The following is an 11,586-nucleotide window of genomic DNA, read 5'->3' as shown; positions in this document are numbered from 1 at the left end:
AGACAATACTCATACATTGCAAGTCCCAGTCTTGTTTTATTCATAGATCAATAAATATTATTGTCACAAATAAATTGCACATGTAAACAAACTGTACAATGAAAATAGTTTTGGAACTATTTTGTATTTTCCCGATGGCCTGTTGATTCAAAGTAACCAGAGGCACAACCTTGTCAACCTGAGTCCGAAGTAAGGTAATATCATGATATTTAAAAGCATTTGCGATGAACGATGGATGGGCCTGCTTCATCGTACTCCTGCTTGCTGATCCACATCTGCTGGAAGGTGGATAGAGATGCCAGAATAGAGCCTCCGATCCAGACAGAGTATTTACGCTCAGGTGGAGCAATAATCTAAAGTATTAAGAAAGGTCATTATTTATGTGGACAAAAACTATTTAACCTTAAATCTATCTTCATACATTGCAGTCTGAGAGAACATTTTCAAAATTTTATTTTAGAGTAATAGTATTTTATCAAATTACAAAGCATAATCAAAAGTAGATGGCTAAGGAATAATAATAATAGTATTTACATTAACATCAGTTGAAGGAATAAATTATCTTTTATAATTATTATAGTAAAGGTAGGAGGTGCAATAAGTTTGCCTCAAACTAATGTTAACTGAGTTCCACTCAGAATGTCACTCATTTTATTATAGCTTTAAAAAATTACCTTAATCTTCATGGTGCTGGGAGCCAGAGCAGTAATTTCCTTTTGCATACGATCAGCAATACCTGGGTACATGGTGGTACCACCAGACAGGACATTGTTGGCATATAGATCCTTACGGATGTCAATATCACACTTCATGATGCTGTTATATGTAGTTTCATGAATACCAGCAGACTCCATTCCTGTTTTGATGAATAGACCAAATCTTTATTATGAACTGTTTACTGTTATTATGAATGAAAACTATCAAGCAGCTGACATGAAAATGGTTGCAAGCAATTTAGATGGAAAGGAACACCTTGCACTTGTTCAGATTTATTATATCTAAGTCAGGATAAGACATCCGTTGACAGTTGGCCACCTAACCAATTGATACCAGCCTTCCCATATACACTCATCGTTTTTACAGGCTTACATGCATTATCTCCAAATTTCAATATTACCTGCAGAGGTATAGGAGTATACCTTTAGTATACATGATTCGGAGATGCCGGTGTTGGACTGGGGTGTACAAAGTTAAAAATCACACAACACCAGGTTATAGTCCAACAGGTTTAATTGGAAGCACACTAGCTTTCGGAGCGATGCTCCTTCATCAGGTGATTGTGAAGGAGCGTCGCTCCGAAAGCTAGTGTGCTTCCAATTAAACCTGTTGGACTATAACCTGGTGTTGTGTGATTTTTAACCTTTAGTATAGGCTGTTAGTTCTATACTAATTATACTAAATTTGGTAGGCATTAGCTAGGATTCATTTGCCTCCCATAATTGGGAACTGACAGGAATTGGTGTTTGAGCTTAGGAAACATATGTTTGTAATCTGCATCTTTGTGAATAAATGCTTATAAAAGTTTATTGAGATTGGATCCTGTTTTATCCTTCTAAAGCAGATTTTCTGGGGAGTAACATTTTTATGTCAAAGTATCAATGAAAGTTACACGAAGTTCAGAAGGGGTATATTCATACCTATAAATCAGAATACTCACCAATAAAAGATGGTTGGAAGAGAGTCTCAGGACAACGGAAACGCTCATTACCAATGGTGATGACCTGACCATCAGGCAATTCATAGCTCTTTTCCAGAGAAGATGAAGAGGCTGCAGTGGCCATTTCATTCTCAAAGTCCAGGGCAACATAGCATAACTTTTCCTTGATGTCACGGACAATCTCACGTTCAGCTGTGGACAGACAAGGAAATCATCGAGAGATCCTTGCTGAATTTCAGAATACAAATAACATGCCCAGGAAACTAGTAAGTGCATACCTGTTGTCACAAAGGAATAGCCACGTTCAGTAAGGATCTTCATGAGGTAGTCAGTGAGATCTCTGCCAGCTAGATCCAGACGCATGATGGCATGAGGTAGAGCATAACCCTCATAGATTGGAACATTGTGAGTGACACCATCTCCAGAGTCCAAGACAATGCCTAGAGAAACAGAGTGCACTTTGAAACATGGGAATCATATTTCCTATCACATTTCCAAAAGCTTTATTGATGATCCTACCTTTATATCACACATTTATTGTTTCAGAGGTAGTGGATACAGGTCAGTTTTATATTTCAGTGACTCCAGCAACATAACACAAAATTTAGAAGTAACATATTTAGTGTACGTGAATTAATGATAAGGATTATTAATGTGTTTTAATCAAATTAAAATGGAACAATATGTTGGATGATATTTTAAACAATATGTGCAATCAATATTCTTTAAATTTGACTGTTTCCTGGATTTTAAAAGATTATTTGAAGCATCAATCATGTCAGTAAACATCATCATCTGGGACTGTTGTGCTTACCTGTGGTACGACCAGAGGCATACAGAGATAGGACAGCCTGGATAGCAACATACATGGCTGGGACATTGAAGGTCTCAAACATGATTTGGGTCATTTTCTCACGGTTAGCCTTGGGGTTCAGAGGAGCCTCAGTAAGAAGTGTTGGATGCTCTTCTGGTGCTACACGGAGTTCATTGTAGAAGGTGTGGTGCCAGATCTTCTCCATATCATCCCAGTTAGTGATGATACCATGCTCGATGGGATACTTCAGGGTCAAGATACCTCTTTTGCTCTGGGCCTCATCACCAACATAGGAATCCTTCTGACCCATACCTACCATGACACCCTATAATTATAGAAGGACACATTAATTGTTTGAACATTAATTAAGCTGTCCATCTACTCCGTCTACATTATAAAATGGTAATAAACAATAACTACAAACCTACTGCACATTTATTTAATCTAGAATTTAAAGACCAACTTTTACAGACTGACTAGAATCTTTAAGCATACAATTTTAGAAGTACTTGCAAAGGGATGGTTTGTGTGTCCCAAAGTAGGAAGGTTTACCATTCACTGAGGAGACAAGGCTGCCCACTCATGCATTCTTGAGGTGAATAGTGAAAGAGCATTGAGTGTTGGGTACCTGATGCCGTGGGCGGCCAACGATGGAGGGAAAGACAGCTCGAGGGGCATCATCTCCAGCGAATCCAGCCTTGACCAGACCAGAGCCATTATCACACACTAAGGCGGTGGTTTCCTCGTCGTCACACATGGTGATTTGGGATCTACCAAATGAAAGTGGTGTGATGAGACAGCCATAGACATGAAGGGACAGGACTGAAGCACAGGCGCAACACACTTGGAACACTGTGTGGACTCCAAATCAACAGTGAGAGACGTGCAAAATAGCTTTACACATGAATCATTTCTATTATTCTAATTAGCTATTCAACTGCTTTGACTGCAAAGCTGTTTTCATAGCACCAGGTGCCACCTGCATAGTTAAAATAAATCAAGCTGTATATGTTCATATTATATTGACATTGGAATAGTAACTTAAACTATTTCCAATAAGACTTGTTTGGACCCCATCTATGGGGAGTGGCATTCCTAGTCAGATTTCAATTATTACTGGCTGCAAGAAGCTAGGCTTAAGTTGTGCTTGAGATGTTCAATTAAGATAGATGGCCTTGCAGATTAACGAATTGTAAACTCCACTCATAAACTAGGGATATCAGGTTTAACACGATTTAAATTCACGTTGTTCCTGTGTACCGATCCAACTTTATTTCAATGAAAAATAACTCTGCTGCAGTTACGTCGCAAATCGTCTCTGTAACAAGAATATTGAGAAGGCGTCTCGCTAAATGTGGAAGGATCCACTAATGACACCTGATCAAACAATAACGAAGTGCTGGTAGCCAAGCAGTACTTAGGCGCAAGTTTCTAATACTACCTTACATTTGATGAAAATACATGAGAATTATTTCACAGGGTCAATTTTGCAGGGCTTTAAGATCTGTTCACCCTTTTCAATTCACTTTTAAACTGCGGTGTCCAACAGTGTATGTTTACGTTGTGAGCGCTGTGTCCGCCTGTTCCACCCCGTGGTCTGGACAGGCTTCAAGAACTTACCAGAGAGGCGCCTTCAGTCCACCCGTTCCTCTGCGATGCTGGGTCGGAGATATAGTGAGAGGGAGACGAGGATTTATAATCCCCCTGGTGGGTTGCCGAAACAGAGCGGCCCCCGAGGGAGAGCCCGAGACCTTGTCCTTATTTGGTAGCCTTCACGCCACTGAGCCTCGGTGAAGCCATTAATGGAGAGAGCGGCTGCGGACAGGGAAGCCGCCGAGTGCATGACCAGTCCCAGATTAGCCCATGTAAGGACAGTGTCTCTGGCAACCTGCAAATCTGCGGCGGTCTACACTGAAACATCAAAGGGATAACCAAATAGGGAATTGCAACTGAAAACATCCGTAAACTGCCGAAAAGGCGGGAATGCAAGGGCAAGACCAGAGCCTGGCCCGCAAAAAGCTGGGAAAGTCTATTACTCACGGACTAGCAATAGCGCCACTGAGGGTGTCCGTTAAAGGCACATGCTTTCCGAGAGAGACTTGATTTACAGTAGATTTTACAACCGGATGTTCATGTGAATGGTACAAATGCAAACATTTCTTTAAACGGTTCGGTTCAGGACCTTGGGACTATTTAGTGATTCCAACCCCTTGTAAATTCTGATTTACAACATCGATGATAAAAAAGATGACAAATTGCAGCCTATAAGCATTTTGCATATGTAAACATTTGTTAGACTTTTATATTTTGGCACGTGCATATTGAGTGCTTTATATGTGCTTATATCTCATTCATGCAGCTATAATCTCTGTTGAGATATCCTGCATTGCTGACAGGGCCAGTGATGCTAACCACATACAGGATAAGGCTATCACAAACCAACTGTGAAATAATTGAGTTGCATCATATCCAATGCTGTCAGGTCTCCGCTTTAATAAAGGATCATCTTTATGGCATTGAGCTTTTATTAACCATTCCGAAGATAAGTGGTGCTTATTTTTCTTATCTACCCTTCACAGGGGGTACGGGATGGGGTGGCTGACTATGTTATGAAATGTCTTAACTTCAAGCTACAGACGTGTTGACTGAACTATTGAGTAACTAAAAATAGAGAGGTATAAGAGGAATTTTCTATCTTACGGGATTCCGCCACACGAACACAGGCTCTGAGTGGAGGTTTGCAGGTTAGTTCGATCGAGACAAGCTTGCATTTCCTTGCCTGAATTATGAGAGGGGTCCATGGAATTATTGATACCAGCTGGTTCCGGGTTTAGGTCTAAAAGAATAAAATAAAGCGGGAGCAGTTTGCCCATTTATAATTATATTTATATCTCACTATAGTGTGTATAACGGCAGGTGAATTGAGTTATAGTCATACTGATATACAGTACGGAAACAGACCCGGTCCAACTAGTCCATGCCGACCAGATATCCCAACCCAATCTAGTCCCATTTGCCAACACATATCTTTCTAAACCCTTCCTGTTCATATACCTCTCCAGAATGCCTTTTAAATGTTGTAATTGTACCAGCTTCCACCAGTTTCTCTGGCTGCTCATTCCATATAGGCACCACTCTGCTTCAAAAAAGTTGCCCCTTTGTTCTCTTTTATATCTTTCCCCTCTCACCCTAAACCTATGCCCTCTAGTTCTGGACTCCACCGCACCAAGGAAAAGACCTTATTTATTTATCCTATCCATGCTCCTGTTGATTTTATAAGGTGACCGCGACCTCACCCTCCGACGCTCCAGAGAAAACAGCCCCAGCCTATTCAGCCTCTCCCAATAGCTCAAATCCTCCAACCCTGGCAACATCCTTGTAAATCTGGTCTGAACCCTTTCAAGTTTCACAACATTCCAAAAATGGCCTAACCAATGTCCTGCACAGCCGCAACATGGACTCCCAACTCCTGTACTCAATACCCTGACCAATGAAGGAAAATATACAAAATACTTTCTTCACTATCCTACCTACCTGCGACTCTACGTTCAAGGAACTATGAACTTGCACTCCGAGGTCTCTTTGTTCAACAACACTCCCCAGGACCCTAACATTAAGTCCTGCTCTGATTTGCTTTTCCAAAATACAGCACCTCACATTTATCTAAATTAAACTTCATGTACCACTCCTCAGTCCATTGGCCCATCTGATCAAGATCCAGTTGTATTCTGATAACCTTCTTCGCCGTCCACTACACCTATGATTTTGGTGTAATCTGCAAACTTTCTAACTATGCCTCCTATATTCACATCCAAATTATTTATATAAGTGATGAAAAGCAGTGGACCCAGCACCGATCCTTGTGGCACTCCACTGGTCACAGGTCTCCAGACTGAAAAGCAACACTCCACCACCACCCTCTGTCTACTACCTTTGAGCCAGTTCTGTATCCAAATGGCCAGTTCTCTCTGTGTTTCATGAGATCTAACCTTGCTAACCAACCTACCATAAGGAACCTTCTCAAATGCCTTAATGAATCCACATAGATCACATCTACCATTCTGTCCTCATAAACCCTCTTTGGGGTCATAAACCCTCTTTCTACAAAAAACTCAAATCAGTTTTGTGAGACATGATTTTCCACACACAAAGCTATCTGACTATCCCTAATCAGTCCTTGCCTTTCCAAATACATGTAAGTCCTGTCCCTCAGGATTCCCTCCAACAACTTGCCCACTACTGATGTCAGGTTCACTGGTGTATAGTTCCCTGACTTTTCATTACCACCTTTCTGAAATAGTGGCACCATGTTAACCAACCTCCTGCCTTCTGACATCTCACCTGTTTGATTATTTAAATATCTCAGCAAAGGGCCCTGCAATCACTTCCCTAGCTTCCCATAGAATTCTAGGGTACTCCTGATCAGGTCCTGTGGGTTTATCCACTTTTATATGTTTCAAGACATCCAGCACTTCCTCCTCTGTAATATGGGCATTTTTCAAGGTGTCACCATCTATTTCCCCACATTCTATATCTTCCATGTCCTGCTTCTCAGTAAACACTAATACAAAATATACATTCAATATCTTTCCCACCTCCTGTGGTTCCATACATAGGTGACCTTGCTGATTTTTGAGGGGCCCTATTCTCTCCCTAGTTACCCTTTTGTCCTTAATGCATTTATAAAAACCCTTTGGATTCTCCTTAATTCTATTTGCCAAAGCTATCTCATGTCCCCTTTTTGCCCTCCTGATTTCCCTCTAAAGTGTAATCCTACTTTATACTCTTCTAAGGATTCATTTGACCTGACATATGCTTCCTTCTTTTTCTTAACCAAATCCTCAATTTCTCTAGTTATCCAGCATTCCCTATATCTATCAACCTTTCTTTTCACCCTAACAGGAATATACTTTCTCTGGACTCTCGTTATCTCATTTTTGAAGGCTTCCCATTTTCCTGCTGTTGCTTTACCTGTGAATATTTGCACTCAATCAACTTTTGAAAATTTTTGCCTAATACCATCAAAATTGGCCTTCCTCCAGTTTAGAATGTCAACTTTTAGATCTGGTCTATCCTTTTCCATCACTATTTTAAAACTAATAGAATTATGGTCACTGATCCCAAAGTGGTCCCCCACTGACACCTCAGTCACCTGCCCTGTCTTATTTCCCAAGACTAGGTCATGTTTTGCACCTTCTCTAGTAGGTACATCCACATATTGAATCAGAAAATTTTCTTGTACACACTTAACAAATTCCTCTCCATCTAAACCCTTCACACTATGGCAGTCCCAGTCAATGTTTGGAAAGTTTAAACCCTCTACTATAACCGCCCTATTATTCTTACAGATAACTGAAAACTCCCCACAAATTTGTTTCTCAATTTCCCACTGACTATTAGGGGGCCTATAATACAATCCCAATAAGGTGATCATCCTTTTCTTATTTCTCAGTTCCACCCAAATGACTTCCCTGGATGTATTCCCAGGAATACCCTCCCTAAGTACAACCGTAATGCTATCCCTTATCAAAAATGCCACTTCCCCTCCTCTCTTGCCATCTTTCTATCCTTCCTATAGTATTTGTATCCTGGAACATTAAGCTGCCAGTCCTGTCCATCCCTGAGCCATGTTTCTGTAATTGCTATGATATCCCAATCCCATGTTCCTAACCATGCCCTGAGTTCACCTGCCTTCCCTGTTAGGCCCCTTGCATTGAAATAAATGCAGTTTAATTTATTAGTCCTACCTTGTCCCTGCCTGCCCTTGACTGTTTGACTCACTTCTATTCTCAACTGTACCAGTCTCAGATTGATCTCTTTCCTCACTATCTCACTGGTTTCCCCCCCCCCCCCCCCCCCCCACACACACCTTACTAGTTTAAACCCTCATGAGCAGCTCTAGCAACTCTCCCTGTCAGTGTATTAGTCCCCTTCCATTTCAGGTGAAATCTGTTCTTCTTGTACAGGTCACTTCTACCCAGAAGAGATTCCAATGATCCAAAAATGTGAACTCTTCTCCCTGCACCAGCTCCTCAGCCATGCATTCATCTGCTCTATCCTCCTATTCCTGCCCTCACTAGCTCACAGCACCAGGAGTAATCCAGGTATTACTACCCTCCAGGACCTCCTTTTTAAATTCCTGCCTAACTTTCTATATTCTCTCCTCAGAATCTCATCCTTTCTCCTTCCTATGTCATTAGTTCCAATGTCTACAATGACCTCCTGCTGGTCCCTTTCCCCTTTGAGAACATTTTGCACCCTCTCCGAGATAAATTGGTCCAATATTTATTCCGCCTCTGGACGGAGAACATTAAATAGTCCTAAAGTCACTTAAAATAAGTAATAAACCGAATGAATCTGGGATTGTGTGATTGGCAGTGGCCAATACAATGGGATGGCACGTTATACCACATTGAAGTCTGAGCGTGTTTTCAAAAGCATGGATTGCTCTCCACAAGAAGGACTGCTTATAGGCTGATAGATTTTGGGTATTTTTTTCGAAAACAGAAATGTTATTACTTTCACCTTGAGAAACAAGCTTCGTATTCGAAATTGATTTCATAAGATCACAAGAAATTACCGATAGCATCCGGCAGACCTTCATCTAGATTTTTTTTCCCCCTAGTCGAAATGTAACGTTATACGCCACATTCTATTTGCGTAGATGGTAGTAACTGAAACACTGAATGAGCTCTAATGTGTTGTTTCAGCTGTTGCACAGACAGCCTGGACCACAACGTTACTATTTGTGTGATAAAGTCTCGATGGAATGCAACAAACATTTGGACTTCATGCCTCGCCTCGGTACTTCATTAAAAAGGTTGGCGTGAAACAGTGCAGTTATTTATTCGGTGAGAGGTATGGGGTGGGGTGGGGGGTTGTCCCCCTTTTTTTGTATTTCCCCAAAGAGTTTCTGGGGCGATTTGCACTGCAATTTACTGTAACCAGAGAATCCCCCAAAAGCAGAGCCCTGCGAGGATCCGCTGTGTCCTTACCCAACTGGACTGAAGATTTGCAAGTGAACAAAGTAACAGTTTGAAACAGAAACTGTCGGGTTCGAATATTTGCATCAATGTCAACTAAATTACACAGAAAATACAACAAAGTCAGGGAAAGAATGAGGGGGTGAGGCAAAAAACAGGGGCTAAGGATTTTCTTTTAAGTAGAGCTTTAGCAATAAAGGTTAATGAACACCTAAAAAAAATTATTCCGTTAAGTTGTAAATGGCTAATTTTCGGTTTCAGAGAGTTTGTTTGTCAGTAATTATGACCTATCATGCCAAAGTTACCTTGGCTGGAATAGACATGCCCTCGTATTTATGTCTTGTTTAGTTCATATTTGTTATGTACGGCAGCATCATGTAGTTGAACTCGGAGCCAGATAGCAAAATGTTTTATTTTCAGAGATCCTTTGGGGAGCATTCCATCTTGCACAGGAATTTCTGGATTTGCTTATTGAACTGTAGCTGCCAGATAAGCTGCTGTCCAATTTCTGCATTAAAAATGGTGTGCAGTGTTAGTCTCATTATTTGTACAGAAAAATCCTTCACCAAAATGATTTTACTTGGAAGTTTGAACTCTGAAACTAGCTCTAATTGAGTTGCATTGAGATTGGAATTATGTAATAGATAATGCATTCACTGCTTAATTACCCATTTCCGCCAGTGCCTCTTCGCTTCCTAAAACTACAAGGAATGTCAGGAGGTTTGATGGACCACACTCCACTTGTCTGATGAATACAGTTGCTGAAAATGTGTTGCTGGAAAAGCGCAGCAGGTCAGGCAGTATCCAAGGAACAGGAGAATCGACATTTCGGGCATAAGCCCTCCTGAAGAAGGGCTTATGCCCGAAATGTCGATTCTCCTGTTCCTTGGATGCTGCCTGACCTGCTACGCTTTTCCAACAACACATTTTCAGCTCTGATCTCCAGCATCTGCAGCCCTCACTTTCTCTCTGATGAATACAGTTCCAACAATCATTAAGAACCTGAACCTATTTGATGAAAAAGCAATCTGTTTGATTGTCATCCCATTCAAACAATCACTACATCCATTATCAGTGCACCTTAGCTGCTGAGTGTGTTATAGCCAATTTGCTTCATCCACATCACCTCAGCAACTTGTGACATCCTCTTATGATAATGACAAGGGCAGCAAGAGTGTAGAAGTTGATTTATCTTCAAGTTCCCCTGCAAGTCAGATGCCAACCCAACTTGAACATTTACTTTTACTCTTCCATGGAATTTTGGCATAACTGTCAAGGCTGGCATTGTTGCCCATGCCCTTGAGCCCATTATCTGCCCCTTTCCAGAGGGCACTGAAGAGTTAACAGCAATGCAGTGGTCTGAAGGGATTCCACATGTAGGCCAGGTCAAGTAAGGGCAGAAGATTTCCTTCCTTAAATGGCATTAATGGTCCAGATGGCATTCTGCACAATCAACAATGCTTATATGGTCTCTGATGGACTGGGTTTCAATTCCAGATTTTGGTTTAATTTAAATTTTACCAACTCCTGGTGGGATTCAATCTTATGTCCTCCAAACATAAGCCTGCGACTCTGGTTTACTAATCTAGTCTCATTATTATTATGGCACCATCTTGTCTTAAATTACATTTTAATTCCTTCAGTGCTACTGTTTTAAAATCCTGGAATTCCCTACCTAACTGTACTAGGGTCACGGTGGCTCAGTGGTTAGCACTGCTGCCTCATAGCACCAGGGTCCCAGATTCGATTCCAGCCTCGGGCAACTGTCTGTGTGGAGTTTGCACGTTCTCCTCGTGTCTACATGGGTTTCCTCCAGGTGCTCCAGTTTCCTCACACAATCCAAAGATGTGCAGGTCAGGTGAATTGGCCATGCTAAATTGCCCATAGTGTTAGGTGCATTAGTCAGAGGGAAATGGTGGACTGGTTGGGCTGAAGGGCCTGTTTCAGTACTGCGGGGAATCTAATCTAATCAAAAATGCCTTCAATGGTTCAAAAAAGATCATTAGCACCTATTAGTAAGAATTGTTCATCTTGGGAGTGACACCCTTACCCCAGAATAATTTAAAAATGTTTTCTGTTGCCTTTGCAAATTTGCAAGACCTGTGAAATTTCCTTAACCTCTACACAATGGA

The 11,586-nt window shown here is 41.2% G+C and overlaps 1 protein-coding gene and 1 long non-coding RNA gene across 2 annotated transcripts in view; one reads left to right on the top strand and one right to left on the bottom strand.

Annotated features, from left to right (window-relative positions):
• Positions 1-16: 16 nt before the first annotated feature.
• LOC122553748 (actin, alpha cardiac muscle 1) lies at positions 17-4,230 on the bottom strand. Its single transcript, XM_043698030.2, has 7 exons — positions 4,092-4,230; positions 3,100-3,241; positions 2,472-2,796; positions 1,936-2,097; positions 1,658-1,849; positions 675-856; positions 17-353 (listed from the first exon to the last, which is right to left on the bottom strand). Exons 2-7 carry the CDS (start codon positions 3,226-3,228, stop codon positions 210-212), a joined length of 1,134 nt encoding a protein of 377 aa, XP_043553965.1. The 5' UTR covers positions 3,229-3,241; positions 4,092-4,230; the 3' UTR covers positions 17-209.
• Positions 4,231-5,111: 881 nt separating this feature from the next.
• The window catches only part of LOC122553747 (uncharacterized), an 81,263-nt gene continuing 74,788 nt past the window's right edge, over positions 5,112-11,586 (top strand). The window contains exons 1-2 of the long non-coding RNA XR_006312829.2: positions 5,112-5,215; positions 9,182-9,291. This is a non-coding gene — a long non-coding RNA (uncharacterized LOC122553747). The remainder of the gene's footprint in view (positions 5,216-9,181; positions 9,292-11,586) is intronic.

Source organism: Chiloscyllium plagiosum, unplaced genomic scaffold, assembly GCF_037043375.1.
Source record: "Chiloscyllium plagiosum isolate Xiang-an unplaced genomic scaffold, Cpla_swu_hap1 HiC_scaffold_8, whole genome shotgun sequence".
In the NCBI taxonomy this organism is placed as follows: Eukaryota; Metazoa; Chordata; class Chondrichthyes; order Orectolobiformes; family Hemiscylliidae; genus Chiloscyllium; species Chiloscyllium plagiosum.
Note: the sequence above shows the minus strand (reverse complement) of the source record. Positions and strands in the feature narration are given on the sequence as shown.

Excerpts from the sequence above, each read along its gene's own strand:
- LOC122553748 (XM_043698030.2), bottom strand. The coding sequence starts at position 3,228 with ATGTGTGACGACGAGGAAACCACCGCCTTAGTGTGTGATAATGGCTCT. Across the intron at positions 857-1,657 it reads CTTCCAACCATCTTTTATTG|GAATGGAGTCTGCTGGTATT; the intron begins GTGAGTATTCTG and ends TCATCAAAACAG. Across the intron at positions 354-674 it reads CCAGCACCATGAAGATTAAG|ATTATTGCTCCACCTGAGCG; the intron begins GTAATTTTTTAA and ends TTAATACTTTAG.